This window comes from Phoca vitulina, unplaced genomic scaffold (genome assembly GCF_004348235.1).
Source record: "Phoca vitulina isolate PV1807 unplaced genomic scaffold, GSC_HSeal_1.0 scaffold22, whole genome shotgun sequence".
NCBI lineage: Eukaryota > Metazoa > Chordata > Mammalia > Carnivora > Phocidae > Phoca > Phoca vitulina.
Window position 1 is genome coordinate 1,901,628 of NW_022589725.1, and position 26,265 is coordinate 1,927,892.

The 26,265-nt window shown below is 42.5% G+C and overlaps 1 protein-coding gene across 1 annotated transcript; it reads right to left on the reverse strand.

The window, feature by feature from the left end:
* Nucleotides 1-13,067: 13,067 nt before the first annotated feature.
* LOC116641909 (eppin-like) lies at nucleotides 13,068-14,814 on the reverse strand. Its single transcript, XM_032419921.1, has 2 exons — nucleotides 14,724-14,814; nucleotides 13,068-13,258 (listed from the first exon to the last, which is right to left on the reverse strand). The coding sequence occupies exons 1-2, from the start codon at nucleotides 14,812-14,814 to the stop codon at nucleotides 13,068-13,070; spliced, it is 282 nt and encodes a 93-aa protein (XP_032275812.1).
* Nucleotides 14,815-26,265: the final 11,451 nt, after the last annotated feature.

Consider the following 26,265-nt stretch of genomic DNA (forward strand, 5'->3'; position numbering starts at 1 on the left):
CTACCCCCTGCAGGACCTAGTAAAATCCTGGGTCTCCTGCCAGGCTCACACTCAAACATCCAGAGTTAACATCATGAAGTGGTTGGTTCTCCAGCTGCTGACACTCTACTGCCTGATGATCATGCCAGTGACAGGAAAGATGAAAGAAAGAGTTGAGGTTGAAACGCAGCGTCCAGTTTACAGTAGGTACTCTGATTTAGCTTCAAACTGAAGAGGGGGTAGAAAACAAGGAACCAGGGACTGGCATATGTGAAAGCATTGGTTCCTTTTTTAAGCCAGGATACCTGAGGAAAGCTGAATGTGCAGTTCTCAAGTTTGATGGTCTCCTGATGTTACGAGAAACAATGTTTTTATGTGTGTGGTGGGGACTGTGGTGGCTACAAGGTGTTTTGGTTGAGGAGGACCCGTAGCAGTGGAAAACTCCATAGGGTTCAAAGCCCACATGGAGGGTGCCTAGCTTGAGCCACCGGGAGTTTGTGTCCTCCAGTTAGCGGCTCCAAGGATGAGCACCAAATTGGGAAAGGGTACTAATTATTTCTTGAAATATACCCTTTGTTTAGGGAATTGAGTATTTTAGAATATTGGGCATGGGGAGGAGAAATAAAACGGGTGCTTACCAAGAGAAGTTTGGAATCACTAGGCCAAAAAAAATGAAATCAGCAGAATTGAGCGTAGTGGGTCCATAATTGCTGGCAAAGGTTTCTGGGGAAACAGCTAGGTTTGGAAGGCTGTCTCAGCCAGACAGGGAAAAGTACAAGATAGTTCCTCCTTTTCTCTGGGACTCTGTTCTTCCCAACTTGTAAAATGAGAGCAGGAGACCAGAGGATCTCTTGGGCCTCTTTGTCCTGAGAACTGGGTCTCAGGATTCAGGTCCTGTGATGTTCAATTCCATGGAGGTGGCTTCATGGTTGCTGGGTTTGCTATGGAGTGGGAGCTGGATTTTGACTCTAGGAATGGAAAGCCACCCAGATCCCTGGGCAGGCAGAAGAAGAGAAACCAATGGAGTGGGTGCTGGGGCCTTAGAGGGGCTGATAATAGTGAGAAAAACTCTTCTTGGAGTCACTGCTCATGTGTTCCTTCTCAGTTGTACCAAAACCGGAACTATTACACTGTGCGAATATGCCCAACTACCATGATTGCCAGAGAAAGTGCGAGTTTTACTCGGATTGTATTATTGGCTATGAATGCTGCTTGTCCATCTGTGGAAAAATCTGCATGAAAATCCCAGAACCTGGTAGGATCTAAGAATCACCCCTCTCTTGCCATTGGGTTCTCAAAGACCATGGAACCCCTAACCATGAGGGAACAGACAGAAGAAGACTATGCCTCCCCAGTCCTGGTACCCATTCCAACCTGGAACTCCCACCTCTTCCTCCAACCCAAACCCCCATTGTCCACTTTCAGGCCTGCCTGATTAATCCAAACTTCAGGAGATCTGACATTTATGTCTCTTTGCTCACTGGACTTAAAACATCCTGAGAGAAGCCTTGTATAGGCATCTCCTAAACCTCAGAAATATCCCTGCCCCCAGGGTTTGGGTGGATCTGTTACCCTCAAAGAAATGTGTTTCATCAGACTGTGTGGCCACTGAATACCTACCCTTTTTCTCTTCCAGAGACCAGCACTAACAACAATAACCCCAGCAGCACAGTGGTTTCTACTGTTGTTCCTTTAAACACCAGTGAGATGTCGAGTATACCTAAAGGGCGACCGACTAATTCTACCTGATGTCCAGTGGTACCATCGTCTTGTCCCAGCTGGGAGGCAAGGGGAGGGAGGAGGTAGGGTCCCAGGGCAATGTCCCTCCTCCTTGCCAACCCTCTTCTCTGAACCATTATACTATCAGTCTCAATTCCTTGAAAAATAAACTATGGCAATAACCCAGAACCTCTGTTTCTTCTTCTGTAGTCCCAGTACCAATCACTCCCTCCACTTTTTCCCTAAGCCCCCAACCCCTGCCTCCCAGTGGATTTCCCTGCCTTCTCACCATTCAGAAGATTGAACTCCTAGTCAAGATTCCTGGACTCTCTTTGTTCATTGACTACCATCTCTGGGGAAAACTGTTTATGTGTGGGATGTTCTTATGGCTACAGAAAACACCATCCCTTTGGGTTCCTGGACCTTCTCAGTGCAGCCTTTCTTTCCTTATTTCGGGCCTGTGATTCTAGTAGGTTCCCACAAGTGGCCTCCCTTTTAACTAATCCAGGGAAGTACAATCTTCCTTACAGGTGATAGCACCCATGGTCTAGAACTGAAAGGAAATGTCATTGGCTTCTCCAAGCTCTCCTCTCAGACAATGTCTTTTTTGTTTTGTTTTGTTTTTGTTTTTTTCAAGGAAGAAGTTTTCAATTACCATGAAATTGCTTGAGGCCTTTGTAAGCTCTTTTTTCTTTTCTTTTATTTAAAATCAATTAATTGACATACAGTGTATTATTAGTTTCAGAGGTACAGCTTAGTGATTAGTCAATTGCATATAACACCCAGTGCTCAGACAATGCCTTATTTGTTAGCATTACTTACTCAATCACTTGGGATCTATAGGAATATTTCCAAATGTAAATAATCCTAGGAAGAATAGGCAACCTTTAGAAGGTTATAGAGAGCCCACATTGTGCTCAGGCTTGTGGTAAGGACCTCTCCTCATGAGTGGAGGTGTGATTATCTGTTGGTATATAGCAAAGGAAGGGTTAAGTCTTATGATCCAAACAAGCAGAAACCAGGATGAGGCATGGAAAGAAGGGATGATTGGAATATACAGTCAGTACCCTAAGGTATAAATACAGAGGGGTCATTATGCTCATCGTGGTGTCACGTTTCTTGGAAGAAGAGATGCTTAATCCTACCTTGAGGGATAGGGAAGAATTGGGGTAACTCAGAATGAAAGCTAGTTTTCCTCCATGACAGGATTAAATATAGACTGCGGGGAGAAGGAAGAGAACTTGAAGAAAAGGAAAGGTTGTTACCCTAGCCTCCTCCTGCCCCCAACACCAGCAGATGAAGTTGTGGATAAGGTTGGATTATGAATTTGGTATTAAGCTCTATGACCCTAGCATATTGTAACTTGCCAACTTTTCCTTTTTGGTCTATGTTGTTATACCCATAAAAACTGCAGAACACAAGTATTACTTGCTAAAATTAACAAAGGAAAACAAGCAAGCACAGACTGGTGGCTGATCCTACCAAAGTCCCCTCAGGAGGTTGATGACAAATAGATATGTAGACCTCATTCTCTAAATGCCCCTGTACTTGAGTTTCCTGAAATACATATATGTCAGGGGCCAGAGATGTGCTTAAAATAGGGGGTCTAGTGGGAGTAAGGTTGGGGAGGGATGCTGTGCAGAAAGAGTGATAATTGAGATGGGCAAAGGAGGACAGGTCCATAGTGTTCTCCTGGATTAACAGTGGGTGACTGCCTTAGGACAAAACCAATGAACTATTTCCTGATAAGCAATTAGCAAAAAGAAGCAGTTGAGAAAAACTCTGGAACCACCAGGCAGATAGGACACACTTAATCAGTAGGTGCATTAAGGAACACAGTGAGCCTTTGCACTTGGGTGTCTCACTTCAAAGCCCAGAGTTAACCCACTCTGGAAGCAGAATTGGGAGGTGACCAGTATCCAAATGTGGAGCTGGGAGACCCCAAATGACCTCATTTTGCTTTCTTGGAAGGATTGGTCACAAGTAAACTGGCCTGCCATTGCCAGAAGCATAATTGGCCAGCAGATAATTTTAACATGCTTTCCAGCAACTGATAGGCTAGGAAGACAAAACAAAACAAAATACAACCAACCCAGTAAGGATCTAGAAGGTTTGAACAACACAAATGAAAAGTGACTTACTTGTATCAAAACGAATTCAGAATTACTGGGAAATATACTGTCTTTACAAGAGCAAATGGAACATTTTTAAAAAAGGAAAACTGAGGCACAGGGCGCCTGTTTGGCTTAGTCCCTGGCTTGTGAGGATAAGCCCCACGTTGGGTGTAGAGATTACTTAAAACTAAAATCTTAGCAGAGGAATGAAAGAACAAAAGAAAGAACGGAAGAAAGAATGAAAGAAAGAACAACAGAAAGAAAGAAAGAAAGAAAGAAAGAGAGAGAGAGAGGACTGAGGTCAGTGAGGTTCTGTGCCGTGGCTGAGCCAACACCACATAGCTGGTAAGTGGGGGATCCATGACGTGAACTTAGGTCCAACTCCAAGCACTGTTTTTGACCATTCCATGCCACTTCATGAATGATCTTCACCTGATCTCATCTAATCCTCACAGTGATAGCAAAGCTGCCAGGTAGGTTGTATGGTTTCCATTTTCCAGATGAGGAAACTGAGGCTCCAAGATACAGCTACAGTGAAAAGTTACAAAGCCAGTTCAAAGAATCAGTGTCACTGGGTTTGGGGTCATAATTGTCATTACTGAACAGTCCAGGCACTATTGTAAAATTCGGGGAGGATACAGGATTAGAATTCTGGAGACAAAAGTGAATAAATTGCTACAAATCTTACTCTTAGGCAGCCACGTAGTATGGTTTCAGGAGATCTGGAAAGTACTCTACCCCTTGCCCACTGTCTGAAGTTCCACCAATAACATAGGTACATTCCTGGGCATAACGATGTTCTCTGTCTCTCTCTCTCTTTCTGTCTCCCTTCCTTTCTGCCTCCATCATTCTCTTGCTGTTTTCAAAATGCATGTGGTCTCAGAGAGGTAACATGGCAAGGCATTATCAGTTCTTCACATCACTAAATTAAAAAGTACATAAGGACCAGGAAGAGACATGTGGAAATGGGGGTTGAATGAGTAGGAGAGGGTCATCATTTATGGGGTGCTCTGGGAGTATCAGAAGCTAGGCTTGGATAACACCAGAAGGAATCCAAGGAATCCTTTTGTTAACCGGTGGTCATCTGGGATTTTTTTGCTTCTGGGGCTCTAAGACCCTGTGGGCCCTGCCCAGGCCCTCCTGAAAAATCTCATACCATCAGTTTCTTGTCATCAGTGGAACAAGGAAAAGGTGTTCCCTTGTGTCTGGGCTTGCCCTGGGAATGACAGTGGGCAAACCAGCCCTGCAACTGTTCCAGACAAATCCCTGTAATCATTCATATGTGACCTCTCATGTAGGAGCAAGACAGTGGACAAGTGTCTTGGTGGGACACCGTCCAGTACTGTGACAGAGTGTGGGGCCACTGGCAGGGTCCTGGGCCTGGGTCTGAAGGTCCTACCCTACTCTTCACGTGACCTCAGATAAACCCATTCACCACTGCACAATTTGGTTGGTTTCCTCAACTGTGAAGTGAGAGAAGTGGTGGGCTGTCTTCATGGTTCTCAGCACATGCTCTGTGTCTCTGTCTGGCTTGTGCCTAATCCCCATGCCTCTTCTCATGCCACACAGACACCTTCCTCTCCATAGTTCCACCTTTTCCTGTAGGAATGTAGCTCCTGCTGCTTCTCTCTCTCTCTCTCTTTGGAGGAGAAGACTTCATTGCCAATCAAAAGAGTCAAATATGTGTTCAAAGAAGCTGCAGCCACCTCTCCTTAGGAGGCCTTCCTGGGACTGAGGGGCAGACAGGAGGCAAAGACTCCTGTTGTATGAGGTCACTTCCTCTCTGGCTTCAGAGAACTAGCCCTTGTCATCCATGTGGGCCCTTCGAGTCCTTCCTTCACCTGCTCCCCTCAAATTATTTCCCTAGCTTTACCTGATATGTGCCTTTTCCAAGTTTATTTTTTTTTCTTGAGACAGAGAGAGATAGATAGATAGAGAGTCTTAAGTAAGCTCCATACCCAGCTGGCTGTTTTGTGAGCACTGCCTGAAGAGTGGAGGATGTGAACTCCCCACTCTGGGGATGAGGGAGCTGGGTGACACCATTTCCCCTGCCCATCAACACTGACAAACTTCAGTGAGCAACACAGTGCCCCCAGTGGAAGCTGGAGTCAGTTATGCCAAGCCTGCCTCCCTGCACCCTGCAGGTGCATTTTTACTAGGGCAAGTTAGCCTGAGAACCACACAGGGGCCTCTCCCCAGAAGACCAGCACAAACCCCTCACATCCACTGAGTCTGTTCATCGAGGGCTGCAAAGCTTCAGCTCTAGGGGAAATAAGATCTAGCCTCTTAACAAGCAGACTAAAACACGCCTAGTTAAAACTTGCCACAGCATGGACAAGATCCAAACACCCCACTGCAGGCAAGGAGAAACTCTGCAGAGGATTAACCTGAGGGAAAGAACAGCCAAAACATAACAGCAGAGTGCACACTCTGAAACACTTCCTAAAGTGCCAGGCCCTGGATCCCTCCTCCTCCTCCTTCAAAGATTTTATTTATTTATTTGAGAGAGAAAGAGAGAGAGAGAGAAAAAGCACAAGAAGGGGGAGGGGCAGAGGGAGAAGCAGTCTCCCCACTGAGCAGGGAGCCTGATACAGGGCTCAATCCCAGGAACCTGGGATCATGACCTGAGCCGAAGGCAGATGCTTAACTGAGCCACCCAGGAACCCCAGCACCTCTTAATATATCCATTACTCTCAGGAGCAGGAAATAAAACAAGTTCTCCTAACACACAAAACACAGTGACCTAGACATAATGACAAGATGGAGGAATTCACCTCAAAAGAAAGAACAGGAAGAGATCATGGCCAGAGATCTAATAAAAACAGATTTAAACAATATGCCCACACCAGAATTTAAAACAGCAATCATAAGGATGCTAGCTGGGTTTGAGAAAAGCATAGAGGACACTAGAGAATTCCTTTCTGCAGAGATAAGAGAACTAAAAACTAGTCAGCCGAAATAAAAAATACTATAACTGAGATGCAAAACTGACTGGATGAAATGACAACAAGGATGGATGAAGCAGAGGAACAAATAAGTGATACAGAAGATAAAATTATGGGAAATAATGAAGCTGAAGAGAAGAGGGAAAGAAATGTATTGGATCACAAATGTAGACTTAGGGAACTCAGCGGCTCCATAAAGCATAGTAGCATTCCTATCATAGGAGTCCCAGAAGACGAGAGGGTAAAAGGAGCAGAAGGTTTTTTTGAGCAAATTATAGCTGGGGGCGCCTGGGTGGCTCAGTCGTTAAACGTCTGACTTCGGCTCAGGTCATGATTCCAGGGTCCTGGGATTGAGCCCTGCATAAGGCTCCCTGCTCCACAGGGAGCTGCTTCTCCCTCTCCCACTCCCCCTGCTTGTGTTCCCTCTCTCGCTGTATCTCTCTCTGTCAAGTAAATAAATAAAATCTTTAAAAAAATTATAGCTGAAAACTTCCCTAATCAGGGGACGGAAACAGTAATCCAAATCCAGGAAGCACAGAGAACTCCCATCAAATTCAACAAATCCAGCCAACACCAAGACATATTGTAGTAAAATTTGCAAAATATAGGGATAAGGAAAGAATCCTGAAGATAGCAAGGGAAAAGAAATCCCTAACCTACAAGGAAAGAGAGAGAGAGGTTCGCAGCAGATTTGTCCACAGAAACGTGGCAGGCCAGAAGAGAGTGGCATGATATATTTAATGCGCTGAAGGGGATAAATGTGCAGCCAAGAATACCTTATCCAGCAAGGCTGTCATTCAGAATAGAAGGAGAGATAAACAGCTTCCCAGACAAACAAAAACTAAAGGAGTTCGTGACCACCAAACCAGCCCTGCAAGAAATATTAAAGGGGACACCTTAAATGGGAAAGAAAGACGAAAAGCAACAAAGACTACATAGAATAATCTTCAGAAACAGCAACTTTACAGGTAATACATTGACACTAAACTCTTATGTATCACTAATGACTCTGAATGTAAATGGACTAAATGTTCCAATTAAAAGACATACTGTATCAAAATAGATTTAAAAAAAAAGACCCTTCTAAATGCTGCTTAGAAGAGACTCATTTCAGACCTAAAGACACCTCCAGATTGAAAGTGAGGATATGGAAAACCATCTATCATGCTAATGGATGTCAAAAGAAACGTGGAGTAGCCATACTTATATCAGACAAACTAGATTTTAAACCAAAGACTGTAATAAGAGATGAAGAAAGACATTATATCATAATTAAGGGATGTATCCAAAAGAAGATCTAATGATTGTAAATATTTATGCCCCCAATTTGGGAACACCCAAATATACAAATCTATTAATAACAAACATAAAGAAACTCATTGATAATAATACAATAATAGCAGGGAACTTTAATACCTCACTTAGAGCAATGGAACAGATCATCTAAGCAGAAAACCAACAAGGAAACAATGGTTTTGAATGACATATTGGACCAGATAGACTTAACAGACATTCATAACATTTCATCCTAAAGCATCAGAATCCACACTCTTTTTGAATGCACATGGAACATTCTCCAGAACAGATCACATACTGGGTCACAAATCAGCCCTCAACAAATACAAACAGATTGAGATCATACCATGCATATTTTCAGACCACAATGCTATGACACTTGAAATCAACCACAAGAAAAATTTGGAAAGACCACAAATACATGGAGGTTAAAGAACATCCTACTAAAGAATGATTGAGTTAACCAGAAAATTAAAGAAGAAATAAAAAAAATACATGGAAGCAAATGAAAATGAAAACATGACAGTCCAAAACCTCTGGGATGTAGCAAAGGCAATCCTAAGAGGGAAGTATATACAGGCCTTCTTCAAGAAGCAAGAAAATTCTCAAATATACAACCTAACCTTACACTTAAAGGAGTGAGGAAATGAACAGCAAATAAAGCCAGCAGAGGAAGGGAAATAAGATTAGAACAGAAATAAAGATATAGAAACAAACAAAAAAACCCAGTAGAATGGATTAATGAAGCTAAGAGCTGGTTCTTTGAAAGAATTAATAAATTTGATAAACCCCTAGCCAGACTTATCCATAAGAAAAGAGAAAGGACCCAAATAAATAAAATCACAAATTAAAGAGGAGAGATCACAACCAACACAAAAGAAATACAATTATAAGAGAATATTATGAAAAATTATATGCCAACAAACTGGGCAATCTAGAAGAAATGGACAAATTCTTAGAAACGTATGAACTACCAAAACTGAAACAGGAAGAAATAGAAAATTTGAACAGACCCATAACAAGCAAGGAAATCGAATCAGTAATCAAAAATCTCCCAACAAACAAAAGTCCAGGCCTGGATGTCTTCCCAGGGGAATTCTACCAGGCATTTAAAGAAGAGTTAATACCTATTCTTCTCAAACTGTTCCCAACAATAGAAATGGAAGGAAAACTTCCAAATTAATTCTATGAGGCCAGCATTACCTTGATTCCAAAACCAAACAAACATCCCACAAAAAAGGATAATTGCAGGCCAATATCCCTGATGAACATGGATGCAAAAATTCTTACCAAGATAATAGCTAATAGGATCCAAGAGTACATTAAAAGGATTATTCACCAGGACCAAATGGGATTTATTCCTGGGATGCAGAGGTGGTTCAATATCCACAAATCAATCAATGTGATATGCCACATTAATAAAAGAAAAGACAAGAACCGTATGATCCTCTCAATAGATGCAGAAAAAGCATTTGACAAGATACAGCATTTGTTCTTAATAAAAACTCTCAACAAGTAGCTATAGATGGAACATATCTCAACATCATAAAGGCCATATATGAAAGACCCACAGCAAATATCATCCTCAATGGAAAAAACTTAGAGTTTTCTTCTATGGTCAGGAACAAGACAGGGATGTCCACTCTCACCATTACTATTTAACATAGTACTGGAAGTCTTAGCCTCAGCAATCAGACAACAAAAAGAAATAAAAGGCATCCAAATTAGGAAGGAAGAAGTCAAACTTTCACTCTTTGCAGGTGACATGATACTCTATGTAGAAAACCCAAAAGACTCCACCAAAAAAACTGCTAGAACTGATACAGGAATTCAGCAAAGTTGCAGGATATAAAAACAATGCACAGAAATCTGTTGCATTTCTATTCACAATAGTGAAGCAGCAAAAAAAGAAATCAAGGAATGATCCCATTTACAAATGCACCAAAACTCATAAGATACCTAGGAATAAACCTAACTAAAGAGGTAAAAGATCTGTACTCTGAAAATGTAGAGCACTTATGAAAGAAATTGAAGAGGACACAAAGAAATGGGAAAACTTTCATGCTTATGTATTGGAAGAAAAAACATTGTCAAAATATCCATACTACCCAAAGCAATGTACACATTCAATGCAATCCCTATCAAAATACCACCAGCATTTTTCACAGAGCTAGAACAAATAATCCTAAAATTTGTATGGAACCAGAAAAGACCCTGAATAGCTAAAGCAATCCTGAAAAGGGAGAAGGAAAGCTGGAGGCATCACGATTCCAGACTTCAAGCTATATTACAAATCCGTAGTCATCAAGACAGTATGGTACTGGCACAAAAACAGACACATAGATCAATGGAACAGAATAGAAAACCCAGAAACGGACCCACAACTCTATGGTCAACTAATCTTTGACAAAGCAGGAAAGAAAATCCAGTGGAAAAAATACACCTCTTCAACTAATGGTGTTGGGGAAATTGGACAGCCACATGCAGAAGAATGAAACTGGACCACTTTTTTATGCCATACACAAAAATAAATTCAAAATGGATGAAAGACCTAAATGTGAGACAGGAAGCCATCAAACTCCTAGAGGAGAACACAGGCAGCATCCTCTTTGACCTTGGCCACAGCAACTTCTTACCCGACAGGTCTCCAGAGGCAAGAGAAACAAAAGCAGAAATGAACTATTGGGACTTCATCAAGATAAAAAGTTTCTGCACAGAGAAGGAAACAATCAAGAAAACCAAAACACTGCATAAGTACTGGGAGAAGATGTTGGCAAATGACATCTCTGATAAAGGGTTAGTATCCAAAATTTACAAAGAACTTATCAAACTCAACAACCAAAAACCAAGTAATCCAGTTAAAAAATGGGCAGAAGACATTAACACACATTTTTCCAAAGAAGACATACAGCTGGCTAACAGACACTTGAAAAGATACTCAACATCACTCATCATCAGGGAAATATAAATCAAAACCATGGTGAGATACCACTTCACACCCATCAGAATGGCTAAAATTAACAACACGGGAAACAATAGAGGTTGGCAAGGATGTGGAGAAAGGGAAACTCTTTTACACTGTTTGTGGGAATGCCAACTGGTGCAGTCATTCTGGAGAACAGTATGGAGGTTCCTCAAAAAGTTAAAAATAGAACTACCCTACGATCCAGCAATTGCACTGCTAGGTATTTAACCAAAAGATACAAAAATACAGATTTGAAGGGGTACATGAACCCCAATGTTTACAGCAGCATTATCAACAACTGCCAAACTATGGAGAGAGCCCACATGTCCATCAACCGATGAATGGATAAAGAAGATGTGGTATATATATATAATGGAACATTACTCAGCCATCAAAAAGAATGAAATCTTGCCATTTGCAGTGACATGGATGGAGCTAGAGTATATTATGCTAAGTGAAATAAATCAGTCAGAGAAAGACAAATACCACATGATTTCACTTATAGGTGGAAATTAGTAAACAAAACAGATGGATCTGTGGAAGGGAAAAAAGAGAAAGAGAGAGTGGGAGGAAAACCATAAGAGACTCTTTTTTATGGTTTATTTTAATTTTTTAATTTTTAAAATTTAAATTCAATTTAATTAACTTATAGCATATTATTAGTTTCAGAGGTAGAATTTGGTGCTTCATCAGTTGTGTATAACACCCAGTGCTCATCACATCAAGTCCCTCTCAACCATCACCCAGTTAACCCATCCCCCCACCCACCTCCCCTCCAGTAACCTTCTGTTTGTTTCCTATAGTTAAGAGTCTCTTATGGTTTGTTTCCCTTTCTGTTTTTGTTTTATTTTATTTTTCCTTCCCCTATATATATGCACATATATATATCAACATATATCAACATATATACATATATATCAACATATATATATATATACACACATATATAATATACATATTTATATGCCACATCTTCTTTATCCATTCATCTGTCGATGCACATCTGGGCTCTTTCTATATTTTGGATATTGTGGACGTTACTGCTATAAACTTTGGGGTGCATGTGCTCCTTCAAATTACTATGTTTGTAACCTTTGGATAAATACCTAGTAGTGCAACTGCTGGGTGGTAGGGTAACTCTCTTTTTAACTTTTTGAGGAACCTCCATACAGTTTTCCAGAGTGGCTGCACCAGTTTGCATTCCCACCAACAGTGTAAGAGGGTTCCCCTTTTCCACCTCCTGGCCAACATCTGTTGTTTCCTGAGTTGTTAATTTTAGCCATTCTGACTGCTGAGAGGTAGTACTGAGGCTCCTAAGGATAGAGAACAAACTGAGGGTTGATGGAGGGAAGCGGGTAGGGGATGGGCTAAATGGGTGATGGGTATTAAGGAGGGCACTTGTTGACAAACCATAAGAGACTCTTAATCTCAGGAAACAAACTGAGGGTTGCTGGAGTGGAGGGAGGTGGGAGGGATGGGGTGGCTGGGTGATGGACATTGGGGAGGGTATGTGCTATGGTGAGCACTGTGAATTGTATAAGACTGATGAATCACAGACCTGTACCCCTGAAACAAATAATACATTACATGTTAATAAAAAAAAAGCCACACACACACAAAAAAAGGAGGGCACTTGTTGTGTGAGCACTGGGTGTTATATGTAAGTGATGAATCACTAAATTCTACTCCTGAAACCAATATTACATTATATGTTAACTAAAAAAAAAATGAAATAAATAATAAATAAAACTTTCAACTTCAAAAGAAAGAAGAAAGAAAGAAAGAAAGAAGAAAGGAAAGAAAGAAAGAAAGAAAGAAAGAAAGAAGAAAGAAAGCTATAAGAGTAAAAAGCAACCAAGATACTATGTGTTTCAATCCTATAGTCATTTTCTCTTTGGGGAAACTGAGGACCAGACAGGATGAAGATACTACCTAATGTCACATATAATATCAGGGGCAGTGATGGCTCTTAATTGCAGGTCTCCCCAACCCAGCAATTTTGCTCAGAGACTAGCCCTTAGCAAAGCAGGGACGATGCCACCCACGTGGTCAGAAGGTGAGGGTGTGGGCAGAAGGGCTGGTTATTCTGAGGCTCTGAACATTACCTTGGTGGAGGTCTAAACATTTTTTTCCACAGCTGAAGATGCAACACTTCTTCTTGTTGTCCAGACATTGTCTGTCCTTTGTACATTCATCCCTTTCTTTGAATTCACATTTCTCTTGGATTCTGGGGCATCTCCCTAGGAAAAGGACAGTTTTACAACCATGAATGTATGAGGGCATGGTGTCCACTCTTCTCCCAAACTGAGGCAATTCTGGGGAGTCAGGGAAGTTTGCTTTCTCTTGGCTCATCCACAGGAGACCTTTTCCACAGGGTGCTCTCATGCATTTCCCAACACTGCGTACACTACCTTCCCTTCTGACCACCACTTATTCTCTACCTTCTTACCCTGTCCCTAGTTCCACCCCCTGGTGTCATCCCCTCTAAGGCAGGATTTCTCAACCTTGCCCCTAGGGCCTCATCATTATTTATGGGAGGGGGAGGGCTGCCCTGTGCACTGTAGGATGTTTACAGCATCCTGGACCTCTATCCACTGGATGCCAATAGCACTCCCCAGTTGAACAACCAAAAATGTCTCCAGACATAGCAAATGTCCCCTGGAAGGCAAAATCACCCTACTGAAAGCCACTGGTCTAAGTTAATCTGGTCATTTTGGCCTCCTTGAGGAGTCAGTGTTTGGGAGTTCCTCTGGGGTGGGGGGCGGTGCTATTGCACAGTGATTAATATCCCTCACCCTGGCATCAGAGAATCCGGTTTTTAAACTCTACCTCTTGGCTTACCACTCACCTCTCCGAACCTTGGTTTCTTCACTTGTAAAATCATTTTAGCCTTACAGAGTCACTGAAGAAGAAATGAGACAAAGAGTGTAACGCTCAAATCATAGGAACTGATGCATAGCATCGTTAATTAACGTTAGTCAACGGTTTCCCATAAGCCAAGCACTTTTCTGCGCATTTTAAATGCTATCCAATTGAGTTCTACTGACAACCCCATTTTGCAGAGGAGGAGACAGAAGCACATGGAATTTAAGTAACTTGCCCAAGGTTATGGCTACTGAGTGGTGGAACCAGAATTTGGGCCCACCATGTCTGAATCCAGATCTCAAACTCCTTACTTTCTAAATGTTCAGTAAGTGGTAGCAATTATCATTATTACTATATAGTCATGGAGTATTACTGTCGTCAGTTCAAAGAAACTTCTGGATACTGTCTTTTATCCCAAAGTCAAGGCACCCCTGGGGATGCAGGAATACTTTATAGGACTACATTTGAAAGAATCAGGAGTTGATAGAGATGATATCCTGAGAAAGGGGCCTGTTTCTGTTGTGGGGTGAGGAAAGGTGTCCTAGGCTTCCCAAATTCCTATAGCCCCTCCCATAAACACTGGATCCTGTGACTCCTCCCTTCATCCCCAGTTGACCCTCACTTCAAAGGGACTGAAAGTGGGGGTTGCCTCAGGTCTGCAATTTTGCATTCACTGAAGGGATCTTCCATCAAGAGGGAAATTGGAAGAAATATTCCAAATATGTCCCCACCTGGGACCAGGGCTAACATGGTGGGAAGCAACTCGAGTCTTATTCTTTTTTCCTTCCTTCCAGCAACCTCCCCTCTCTCCAGGGTGAAGGCTGAGGCTCCAGTACTTACTGGGAAGGATCCAGTCAGTCACACCAGATCCCTGGACATTCACTAGAAGGGTACATAAGACCAGGATGCTCAAAAATCTAGAAGACTGCATTCTGAAGAAGAGCTGGCCTGTCTGGTGATTCCAGAACATGAAAATGTCTAGCTGCTTTTGTCCAGCCTATTTCTTCAGTAGTCAATATCTTGGATGTGAGAACTGGAGTCAAGCCAGACACCTCCTTTCCTGCTGGGAACACCAAGTTCCTGAGATCATCAATGTGACCAGCTGGCATCTACAGTGCACAGTCCTGGGGAAGGGTCTTTGATTGCATGGCTCCTGATCCTCAGCAGCCTGGGCTGTGCTGGGCCCTCTGGTCAACCAGGGGGAGTGGGCAAAACTTGTCTCACTTTCTAAGTGACCTCAGGACTCAATGCCACCATCAAGGGTCTTCTTCTTGATGACTCTGAGAGTTGTGGAATGTGCTTGTTCTCCATTCACTTTCCATTTTATCTGCATGCTGAGTGGCATGGCCCTTTTGTTTGTCTCTGACAATTTTCTAGGGATCTCTTGGTATCTCTTTGTTTTTCTGTGCTTCTCTGTGTCGGTGTCTGACTTACTTTCTTTTTCTGTGGGCCTCTCATGGTCTCTGTGTCCCTTTCTCCCTCTCCCACCCTTTCCTCCCTCCTTCTCCATTTTCTCCTCGGGTAGTTCATATTCTTTGACTAAGGCCAAAGTGTAAATGTGTTGCCACAGAGTGGGGTGTGGGGGAGGAACAGCCTGTCAGCTGAGTTTTCAGAATGTGTTTGTCGAGGTCCTATTGTTTGAGAGCAGTGGAGAATGTCAGAAGAGCTTATGGGGAGTGTCTCCCATCTGGCGCAAGCTCCTTGTTGTTTGAGGAGGAACTGGAAGATGGGGAGACCTGCCTGAGAGACTATACCCCAGTAAAGATCCATAGGCAGTAGAGTTGCTGGCTTCTGACTGGACTGGTGAAAGGTCTCTGGAGAGAGTGCTGGGGTACTTGGTAGCTTTCCTGCAGGGAATCCATAATGCCAGCGAGTCCATCAGTCTTGGCAGAAGGAGAGACTCTCTTCAAAGTGTAAATGTCATCTGTAGGGTCCCCATTTCCTTCCTTAAATAGCTGTTGCACTTTGGGGCCAAGCTTTGTTCTCCATTTGTCCTACATGATGGGCAAAAGCCAGACAAAGCCAGCTTTATCATAAGTGAGTGACTATATGGTCACAAAATTTAGGATCACCAACAGAGTCGCCTATGGGAATCTGTGGTGTAGGTCTCAGCCTATTGACAGTGGTATTCTCTGCTAGGAAGGCCTGAGATGCCCTTGGGGCATATTTACTCAAAATGAGACCCACAGACATCCCCCTACCACCACTGGACCAGTGTTGTGGTTGGACCAGCCTTTGTGGTTTCATTATGATCACAGGACCCACCTCTGCCAAATCATCTGGGAACTTAAGAAAATGAGATTTATTGCTCACAAGTCCTGGAGGGTACATGGCAAGTCAGAGGGCCACACAGAAGGTTGTGGACAGAGAGAGGGGGAGAAAGTGCAGACTTGGGGCTCTCCCTTTATTCAGGTCCAAGGGTGGAATAGCTAAGGTTTCATGGGTTCCCTTTCTATTGGTGAACTTAAAGCATATAAAAGTGCAGATTAGGATGAGGGAAGGGAGAAGCAGTGTCACTCCAGTGATTAGTTGTCTGGGTTACTCGAGGCCTTTCTAAAAGGGGAACTTCATTAGTGAAGGCAGCTGGTTCCTTATCCTAGTTAGTATCTGTGTTACATAGCTGGGGATGTATTTATTTGAAATGGGTGTCTTTGAATGGATGCCTCAGCACCCAAAAGTTTAATGTCAGGCACTTACATTACAATGAAAAAGCTGAATATCAGGCACTTACACTACAGAGTCCCATCCCACCAGTTTCAGGAACCAGGTGGACCCCACAAAGGGATCAGGGAATAAATTTCTAATGAACAACCAAGATGTCTTGAGTGGTGCTCTCCCTCTTACTCTGTGTCCCTCCCAAACTCAGTCCAGGAGAGAACACAAAGCTGAACCACCTGGGTGGAAGGACTCTGAGGGCACAAGTCCCACACATAGGGACGATAAGGCCCAGAGGAATGCAGATGCTGCCTCAATGTCACCAAGTGAGTGAGTGTCAGAGATAAAGGTAAAAGGGAATGGAGTGTCTGAGTTCTTGTCAGAGGTCACTCTGGAATGTTCTGATACAAGTATGGATATAATATCTTACTATGGAGTTGAAGGTAGGGAGGAATAGTGCATAAAAGGGGATGAAGGTGATGTCTATAGTGGGGACGGAGGCTAAAGAGCTCCCAGGGTCTGTAAATGTCCAAATGGTTCCCAGGGCTCCCAAATAAGGCTGAATTCTTCTCTAAATTTTCTTTCTTTCTTTTTTTTTTTTAAGATTTTATTTATTTATTTGACAGAGAGAGACATAGCATGAGAGGGAACACAAGCAGGGGGAGCGGGAGAGGGAAAACAGGCTTCCCGTGGAGCAGGGATCCCGATGCGGGGCTCTATCCCAGGACCCTGGGATCATGATCTGAGCTGACAGCAGACACTTAATGACTGAGCCACCCAGTCGCCCCAAATTTTCTTGAATGTAAATGAAAATTCAGAATTTCAGGTAGTTCTATCTCTTCTGTCCTGCCTAATATCCCACCCCACCCAAGGATCTTACTTTCCAAGTGGGTGAGATGAAATTTATGCCTTTGGGGCCTAGGATGAATGATATTTTTGGGCCCTTCCCTCACCCAATTTCTTGAAGAAGGCTGAGTGAGGATCCATGTGGATCTTTGCCCTACTTCCCATCTCCTGTCACTGATGGTCATATTGCCCTCCCTCTATCTCAACCACACTTCTGTTCCAGCACCAATCCCCTGCTCAGAGTGAGGGACTCCAAAAGCGTACCAAGGTAGATGGCCTCTACCTGGAAATTCCTGCTTGTTAATTAGGCCAAGACACTTTGCTCAAACTTCCTGTCTCTGGCTTTCTGTGTTGTTCTCTGTGCCTCTAAGTGTACTACTGAGTTTCATGTTTATTTTCCCAAATAAACTCTGAGCTTCATTGAACAGGTCTGTGTCTAGAACCTAGTGCTTAGAACATTAATAGACCCAGAATAAACACTCAGTACAAACCACTGGATGAGCAAGGTCAATATGTGGATGGCTCATAGTATGTATGATGAATGGGAAGATGAAGAATATGAAGAAGGGTGGGTGGGGCTATCATGGATATTTGGGTGCGTGAATGCATGAACATGGATGGGTGGGTCAACGGCTGGGGAAGAAGTGGATTGGATTGAACATAAGGATGGATAGGTTAGTCATGGGATGAATGGGCCTATTGATGGAAAGTCTTTGAATGAAAGGTAGATGAATAAATTGGTAGGTGGATGGAGGGCAGATGGGCATAGAAATGTTGGAGAAGTATGTTGATGGGAATGAGAGAATGTGTGTGTATGAAAGATGGATAAAGGCTGAGTATAAAACAGGCAGCTGGATAGGTAGAAAGAAGATGGGTGAGAAGAGGAAGTGGATAGATATACGAGTGAATGAATGGTTGGAAAGACAGATAAATTTAAAGTTATGTTTATGCAGGCTAGGTGAGTGGATGGATGTGTGAGTAAATGGATGGAATGATTGGTGGATAGGTGGGAGTGGGGTGGAAACATGAGTATATGAATGAAAACATTAATGAAAATTAAAGATATAAAAAGAATTATGTACAAAATAATGTATACCTCTCTAAAGTAATACATTTGAAAGTGGAGAGAAAATGGATGAATTTTAGCAACAGTTAAAAGACCAAAATTTACAGAAAAAGAGGTAGAGAGCCTGTACAGTCTATAAAATATGTACAAAAAAAGTATATGTCATTATAGAAGAAAGCTTACCTAGAGTTTTTGGAGCGAAATTTTGTCTAGCCTTCAAGGAATAGAGGATATCATTAAAAGTATTATTATTGAAGATAGTATTAAAAATATTACAGATCATAGGAAGTGCCTGGCTGGTTCCATTGGTAGAGCATGCAACTTTTGATTTTGGGGTGCGAGTTCAGGCCCCATGTTGGATGTAGACTTTGCTTAAAATAAAATAAAAAATAAGTTTAAAAACTTAAAATATTATAGATCATAGGGAGAAAAAGTACATTTCCCAATTCAGTTTTCCATGCTAGTTTGTTGAAAGCTGTATGACTCAAATAGCAAGACATACAGAAGTAATAGATCTATTTTACTTTTGACTGTTGATGTGAAAATTCTGAACAAACTATTTGCTTAAAGAACCTTCAGTGTATTAATACAAGTATACCCTCTATATGATTAAGGTCAATCCAGGAATGCAAGGATGGCTCAACATATGAAAATTTAATAATATAAGCTCTTATACTAACAAATTAGAAGAGAAAAATCATTGCATGACTAGATGCTTAAAAGGTATTTGATAAAATTCCACAGTAATTTCCAATAGCACTTGTAAATGGATAAAAAGAAAACAACTAAGTGCAGTAAAATCTATTTATTCCAAAGCCAACAACAACGTCCTTTTATACAGCAAGAGATGCTGACTTTATTTTTTTTGATTTTGTTTTTCCATATTTTTATTATGTTCAGTTAGCCACTGTATAGTACCTCATTTGTTTTTGATGTAGTGTTCAGTGATTCATTAGTTTCATATAACACCCAGTGCTCATCATATCACGTGTCCTCTTTAACGCCCATCACCTAGTTACCTCATCGCCCCACCCACCTCCCTATCCGCTAACCTCAGTTTGTTCCTTGGAGTTCAGAGTCTCATATGGTTTGTCTCCCTCTCTGATTTCTTCCCATTCAGTTCCCCCCCCAGCCCATATTGTCCTCTACACTATTCCATACATTTCACATATGAGTGAAACCATATGATAATTGTGTTTCTCTGATTGACATATTTTACTTAGCATAATACCCTCCAGTTCCATCCATGTTGATGTAAATGGTGGATATTCATCCTTTCAGATGGCTGAGTAATATTCCATTGCATATATGAACCACATCTTTATTCATTCATCCACTGAAGGACATCTTGGCTCCTTCCACAGTTTGGCTATTGTGGCATTGCTGCTATGAACATTGGGGTGCATATGGCCCTTCTTTTCCCTATGTCTGTATCTTTGGGGTAAATACCCAGTAGTACAATTGCTGGGTCATAGGGTAGCTCTATTTTTAATGTCCTGAGTAACTTCCATACTGTTTTCCAGAGTGGCTGTACCAGCTTGCATTCTCACCAATAGTGTAAGAGGGTTCCCCTTTCTCCACATCCTTGCCAACATTTGTTCTTCCCTGTCTTGTTAATTTTAGACATTCAGACTGGTGTTAGGGGGTATCTCATTGTGGTTTTGGTTTGTATTTCCCTGATGACAGTGATGCGGAGCATTTTTTCATGTGTCTGTTGGCCATTTGTATGTCTTCTTTGGAGAAGTGTCTGTTCATGTCTTCTGTCCATTTCTTGACTGGGTTATTTGTTTTAGGGTGTTGGGTCTGATAAGTTCTTTATAGATCTTGGATACCAGCCCTTTATCTGATATGCCATTTGCAAATACCTTCTCCCATTCTGTAGGTTGCCTTTTAGTTTTGTTGATTGCTTCCTTCGCTGTGCAGAAGCTTTTTATCTTGATGAAGTCCCAATAGTTCATTTTTGCTTTTGTTTCCCTTGCCTTTAGAGACGTGTCTTGCAAGAAGTTGCTTTGTCCAAGGTCGAAAGGTTGCTGCCTGTGTTGTCCTCTAGAATTTTAATGGATTCTTGTGTCACATTGAGGTCTTTCATCCATTTTGAGTTTATCTTTGTGTATGGTGAAAGAGAATTGTCCAGTTTCATTCTTCTGCATGTGGCTGTCCAATTTTCCCAGCACCATTTATTGAAGAGACTGTCTTTTTTCCATTGCATATTCTTTCCTGCTTTGTGAAAGATTAGTTGACCATAGAGTTGAGGGTCCATTTCTGGGCTCTCTATTCTGTTCCATTGATCTACATGTCTGTTTCTGTGCCAGTACCATGCTGTCTTGATGATCACAGCTTTGTAATATAGTTTGAAGTCAGGCATTGTGATGCCCTGAGCTTTGGTTTTCTTTTTGAACATTCCCCTGGAGATTCAGGGTCTTTTGGGTTCCATACCAAGTTTAGGATTGTTTGTTCCAGCTCTGTGAAAAATGTCGATGGTATTTTCAACATTATTTCAGATGCTCTACATGATATAAAAAGACAAGGAAATAAAGCAAGTCATGAAATTGGAATAAAGAAGAGTCAAATTTCTCATCATTTTCAGATGATATGATTTTATATAAAATCAAAGCAACCCCATTAAATATTGTTATACTTCATAAGACAATTTGGGAAGGTAGTTGGATAGAAGATAAAATCAATAGCTTTTTATTATGCTAGTCATAATTAATTACATCGATGATAATATTTTCCACTTACTATTCATTTTTGACGTTCCAGGCACTTCAGTCCACAATGTGAACAGCACTTCTGTGACACTGAGCAATCATGATCCTTCAGGCACTTGGGTCTATCAATCTTGGAACACACCATGGGCTTGTGTGGGCAGAAACCTGATTTAACTTTATGGGATAAAATAAGACACTTGACCTCGAAATACTTTATCATGTTTGGGGGAACTTGGGGAACCAAGTCAGATGTCTTCTGACTAAGCCTCTTACCCTTCCCCCCAAGAGTAACAATAGAGGCAGAAGGCAGAGTATCAACTTCCAGTGGCTAATAATTTGAGGAGTATCAAAAAGGCTTGCCATCTCTGACATAGACAATCTGATAGGATTCCTGCTGGCCCCCACAGAACTTAGGGATTTGGGTTATCTAATCCCAGAGTACCAGAGGTAGAAGGACTATTAGAGAGCACCCAGAACTTCCTTGTTTTATAAGTTGTAGAAATTGAAGATCATGTAGGGGCAAGTGAGTTGTCTATAGCCATACAGAAAATAAGTAGAAGAGTTGAAATCAGTTGAAAGGCCTTGGGTTCCTTCCACCATACCGTGCTGTACCTCAAAACACTAACAGTCCCTGGAACAAGACCATACTATCTCAGCGCTACATGAGGAAATGAGCACTAGCCTCAGACTCTACCAAGATCACTTCTGCCCACCAGCATTTTGCTACCCATTTTTTCCCCAGCACACCTTACAGGATGTGAATATGCTCTATATGCTGTGAAGTTCTGTTTAGACATAAGGGCTTATTAGGAATGTACCTAATGGTTATCATTTTATTTTTTGTATGAGTAAGTGGATACTGTCACCTGTCAGTCAGTGAGGAATGAGACTCAGAATAAATAAGGTCTCATGGGGAAAAAATAGGGAGTGATAATGTGCATGGTTGGCTTTGAAGACTAGCGCAATAGTTTATGGAAATCAAGAGGACAACACGAGAGCAGTGATTGGGCATTAAAAAAGGACAAATTCCCAAGAGATATCTAAGGTCAACCAAAGGGGTATCCCTATTCAATGGGACAACATGGCATCCTTAACATATGCCCCAGAGACTTTGGGAGGAACATCCACAATCCTCACCTGTCCAGGCCTTGGCACAAACAAAGCCACACATGGATTCACAACATTGTCATGTTTGGAGCAATCGGAGTCACTTACATGAAGCTGGACACACCATACGGTCCTTGAAAGGGAAGAGTGGGCACTGTCCATTCTTGACTAAAACAAGAGTAGATGTGAGTTCCCTCAAACTCCACCCCATCTCACACCCTTCAAACACCTTTCCCCTCCCTTCAAAACTAGTATCTCTTTCTGTGACTTGGTTCACTCTACCGTGACTACCTCTGGTAGGCTGTGGAGGAATGGAATGCCTCAGCATCTCATGCGATGTAAGAAAGAGTTAGGCTTGTTCTTTGAAGCTCCAGGTGAGAAGACGGCTCCCCGGATTGGGGTGGCAGCTGAAGATGTGGTAGCAAGTGGTCAGATTCTGGATCTATTTTTAAGGTAGATCTAAAATGATTTCCTAGCTCAATGGGTGTGGATTGAGAATGTCGATGTTGATTCATCAAGGGTGATTTAGAAGTTTATTTCAACCAAGATGGGGAGAAGTGTGGACAGAGCAGGATTGAGGTGGGAGAGCAAAGATGAGTGGTTCTGTTTTAGACAAGTGAAGTTTGAGGTGTTTGTGAGATCGAGGTGAAGTAGTAGAGAATGCAGTTGGAGTTTGGGAGTTAAATTCAGACTGGAGCTACAACTATGTGGGTCACTAGGACATAGATGGTTTTGAAATCAATTCTTTAGGATTTTGTGCATGTTTCCTGTTGTCATTATCTGATTACAAATTCTATGAGGGCAGGAAATATTTCTTTTCTTCTCTTTCACCTTCTCCTCCTTCTCCTTTTTCATCAAGTCAGACTCTGACAGAGTGTGGTGTGTTTGACTCTCAGAGCTATGGTTAGGTCCTTTCTTAGCCCCAAACATAAATTTCCCCCAATCCCACCCAAGCCCATTTCCCTGGCTTCTTCTTCCTGCTGGCTTCTGAGAGTGAGCCAGGGTCTAATCCATAGTGCCATTGATTCCTTACAGCCTCTCACAAATGATCAGGCCACAAGATTGCCTAATTTCCCATCTATAAAATGAGAATTACAATCTCTAGTTTACAAACTGCTTAAAGGAATTAAGGGGGCTGATGGAGAGCCTGGGTGCCTCAGTCGGTTAAACATCAGACTCCTGATTTCAGCTCAGTTCATGATCTCCGTGTCCTGAGATCAAGCCCCAGGTTGGGCTCTGTGCTCAGTGCGGAGTCTGCTTGAGAATCTCTCTCTGCCTCTCTCTCTGCTCCTCTCCCTCTTACACTCTTAAATAAATAAATAAATATCTTAAAAAAGAAAGGATTAAGGAGGATGATGCCCCTAATAAACTCACCACAATGCCTGGCCCATGGGAAGAGCTTGGCAGATATGGGTTTGCTTCCTCCCTTTTTAGGGCTAGATATGTCTTCCTAATTTCCAAGCTTGTGGGAGGCAGAATTCTAAAGTTACATTCCCAAGATTCTCATCCTCTGGTTATTGAATCAAACATGAATTTAGGTGCTGCTGTGAAGGGATTTCATAGATGGAATTAGAGCCCCAAGTTAATTGACCTTAAAATATAGAGATTATCTGACTGGGCCAGACCTAAGCTGTTGAGTCCTTAAAAAGAAGAGTTTGCCCTGTGACTAACAGAGAAGAGTTAAAAGAGATTCAAAGTGTGAGAGGAACCCAACAGGCTATTAGGAGCTTTGAGGACTAAGTGACCTGGACTGAAGGTGGCCTCTGGAAGCAACCTCAGTGGTACAACTACAAGGAAACGATTCTGCCACAACCAGTGAGTGTCCACGAGAACCCTGGGTCCCAGATGGGAACTGCAGCTTTGGCTGACACCCTGGTTTCAGCCTGCTGAGACCTGAGCAGAGAAGCCTGATATACCACACCAGACTTCTGACCTACAGGGAACGTATCACACAGCAACAGATAGCTACTACACTGTGCCACATGGCCATAGGGCTCTAAACTGAGCATCTCTCTGGTGGGATCTAAACAGAGAGGCATGATCCTATTGGATACTACTGAATCTTGGAATTATAAAATTTAGATTTGTAAAGACCATACTGGTCATTAGTATCACCCTCCTAATTTCCCAGGTTAAAAAAAAATGAAGTCAGATGGGAAAATAGTGAAAGAGGGGTGGGTCTAGGACCTCCAATCCATGACTCACTCCAGAAGCCCTGAACACTGACCATTGAGACTTTTAGTACTTTCCAGCTATATTTCTTACCCTTCATACCACCCTTCATGCACTCTCCAAGGATGTCTGAAGCTAAGAAGAATTATGGTTCCTAATCTAGAGTGTACATTGGAAACACTTGTGCATCTTTCAGAAACTAAAGACCATGGCACGAATCAGAATCTCTAGAAAGTGAAGCCTAGGGACTTAAAGTTTAAAAGCACCTCTGGTGACACTGAAGCAGGCAGTTGGGCACCATGATGTAGGCTGCTACTTGGGAACTACTGTTCTAGGTTTGGGCACAGAGAGAGTAAAGCAATTCAAATAGGAACACCTCCAAAGAGATAAAAAGGCATAGAGATCTTGGGATTATAAAGACTAATGTCTCTTCACTAGTGTAGACTCTAGTCAGTCCTGCCTCCCTTCTGTTTCTGAGGCATGTAAACTGTTTTTGGTTTAGCCATTGTAGCTCCTTGCCCTACTGTCAGCTTCAGCACTCACTTAGAATCCTTCTCCCTCCCAGTCAGCCCTCCTCAGCTACTTACCTTGTCTGTGCAGTCCCCTCCCCAAATGCACAAGCCCTGGGGGTTCCTCTGTAGCTACTGGGGATGGTCCCCGGAGTTTGGGTCTCAGCTCTCTCCTGTCGTTACCTGACACACACTTCCCGCATCAATTTGCATGATGCTAACTGTGGTCCCCATGCCTCCCTCCAGACCTATTCTCACTTCCAAGCTAAGGCACGTATCCAACCACCTGGGGAACATACGTCTGGGCACTCAAGAGAACCGTAAGCCCACATGTATAAATCAGAATTAGCTTCTCCCTATTCCTCAGCAGTACCTCCTTCTCTCTGCTCCCATCTTTATATTTGGCATCAACAGGCCCCCAGGCTGTCTTGAGAACCCTGAGATTCACTCTTCCCTCTCCTTTACCCTAGCATCCTGTCAGTCATGGACTTGGGCCAGTTTTACCTCCCAATCTCTCTCCAAGCCCCATGGCTTCCCCTCTTGGCCACCACTTGCGGGTCAGCCCCCAGCGTCATCCCAACTCTCTCCTCCACTTGTGCAACCGCCTCCTCACTGTCCTCTGCCCTCAGGCTCTTGCCTAGTGACCGATTTGTTTTAAAAATTTAAACTTGGAGGGACGCCTGGTTGGTTTGGTCAGTTAAGCATCAGACTCTTGATTTCTGTTTAGGTCATGATCTCAGTTAGGGTCGTGACATCGTGACATCAGGCTCTTAACTGGGCATGGATTCTGCTTAAGATTTTCTTTCCCCTCTTTCCAGTCTCTCATTCTTTCTCTCTCTCTATTTTTTTTTAAATGTTTTATTTATTTATTCATGAGAGTCAGAGAGAGGCAGAAGCAGAGGGAGAAGCAGGCTCCCCGCCCAGCAGGGAGCCCGATGAGGGACTCAATCCCAGAACCCTGGGATCATGACCTGAGTCGAAGGCAGACGCTTAACCATCTGAGCCACCCAGGCGCCCCTTTCTCTCTCTCTATTTAAAAAAAAAAAACTTGGAAAAGGCACATATCAGGCAAAGCTAAGGAAATAATTTGGAGAGAACAGTTGAGGGAAGGTTTTGAGGGGTCCAGGGTGGGTGCGTAGAGCTAGTTCTTTGAAGCCACAGAGGAAGTGACCTCATAAAACAGGAGTCCTTGCCTCCTGCCTGCCCCTCAGTCCCAGGAAGGTCTCCTAAGGAGAGGTGGCTGCAGCTTCTTTGAACACATATTTGACTCTTTTGATTGGCGATGAAGTGTTTTCCTCCAAAGAGAGAGAGAGAGA